This window comes from Monoraphidium neglectum (genome assembly GCF_000611645.1).
Source record: "Monoraphidium neglectum strain SAG 48.87 unplaced genomic scaffold scaffold04631, whole genome shotgun sequence".
Lineage (NCBI taxonomy): Eukaryota > Viridiplantae > Chlorophyta > Chlorophyceae > Sphaeropleales > Selenastraceae > Monoraphidium > Monoraphidium neglectum.
In genome coordinates, this window is record NW_014008998.1 from 3,973 (window position 1) to 5,050 (window position 1,078).

At 65.8% G+C, this 1,078-nt stretch overlaps 1 protein-coding gene across 1 annotated transcript in view; it reads left to right on the plus strand.

Annotated features, from left to right (window-relative positions):
• MNEG_14619 (COP9 signalosome complex subunit 7) overlaps nt 1-492 on the plus strand; it is a gene marked incomplete at both ends in the record, with an annotated part of 4,327 nt that extends 3,835 nt beyond the window's left edge. Inside the window, one exon of the mRNA XM_014036909.1 lies at nt 214-492. Within this exon, the coding sequence (XP_013892363.1) occupies nt 214-492 (279 nt within the window). The remainder of the gene's footprint in view (nt 1-213) is intronic.
• Between the last annotated feature and the right edge of the window lie 586 nt (nt 493-1,078).

The window sequence follows — 1,078 nt, forward strand, 5'->3', positions numbered from 1 at the left end:
TTCGTGCCCACCGCCACTAAGGCTCACTACTGCAACTCTTGCACCCGACACGCTGTCTTTTGCGATTTACGCCTGTCCCTCTACATATGCCTGATCGCCCGCACCTTCCGACCTTTGGACCAGCTCGCACACACTCACCTGCCCCAATTTGCCCTAACCCGCCCTCAACTGCAACAGCCTCCCCCTGCATCCGCCCCCCACCCACCCCAACAGGACGCCCTCACCCGCGACGACCTGGCCACCCTGCTGCGCGCCTTCAAGGCCCTCGACCCCGACGGCACCGGCTACGTCACCGCCGAGAAGCTGCGCGCCCTGCTGACGTCATCGCCGCCGGACGGGGAGGGCCTGACCGAGGCGGAGGCGGCGGAGGCGCTGGCTTTCGCGGCGGGCGGCAGGAGGCGCGGCGGGGGTGACGGCGCTGCAGTTTCAAATGGGCTGATAGATTATGAGGCGTATGCAATGAAGCTTGCTGCGGACGGGCGGGAGCTGTGAACGCTTTGAAGGCGTTTAGCCGGGGTTGACCGGGGTTGACCGGGGTTGACTGGGGTTGGCCGGGATTGACCAGAGTTGACAAGTTCTCGCCGAGGCCTGTGCATCATGACTGTAAATATCAAACCTGTGGGCTGGACAGCTTGGCAAGCGGCATACTTTGATCTTGCTTACTACTCCGCCTGTGGCCGGCTGCATGGCGCGAGGCGAGGCGCCTCGCTCGCATGGCTGCGGGCAGGACGGCCGCGACCAGATCATCCCCCGTCGAGCCCGCCGAGTGTCTCGGCCAAAACACTATCAAAACAACACTCCATCGTTTCATGGGTCGAAACACCATCAGTCCAGATCATATCAGACCAAACATCAGATCATATCACGGCCATCACCAAGAACGGCCCGTCCCTCTCCAACCCCTCCCTCACGAGCTCGGCCAGCCGCCCCACCGTCCCCGCCCGGCCGCCCGGCACCCCCATCCCCGCGGCCAGCGCCACCCAGTCGATCTCGGGGTCGCCCAGTGACGTCAGCGCGACTGACGCTGGCGGGCGCCTCGCTGCCGGCGGCGCGGCCGGGCCGGTGGTCGGGGCGGCGG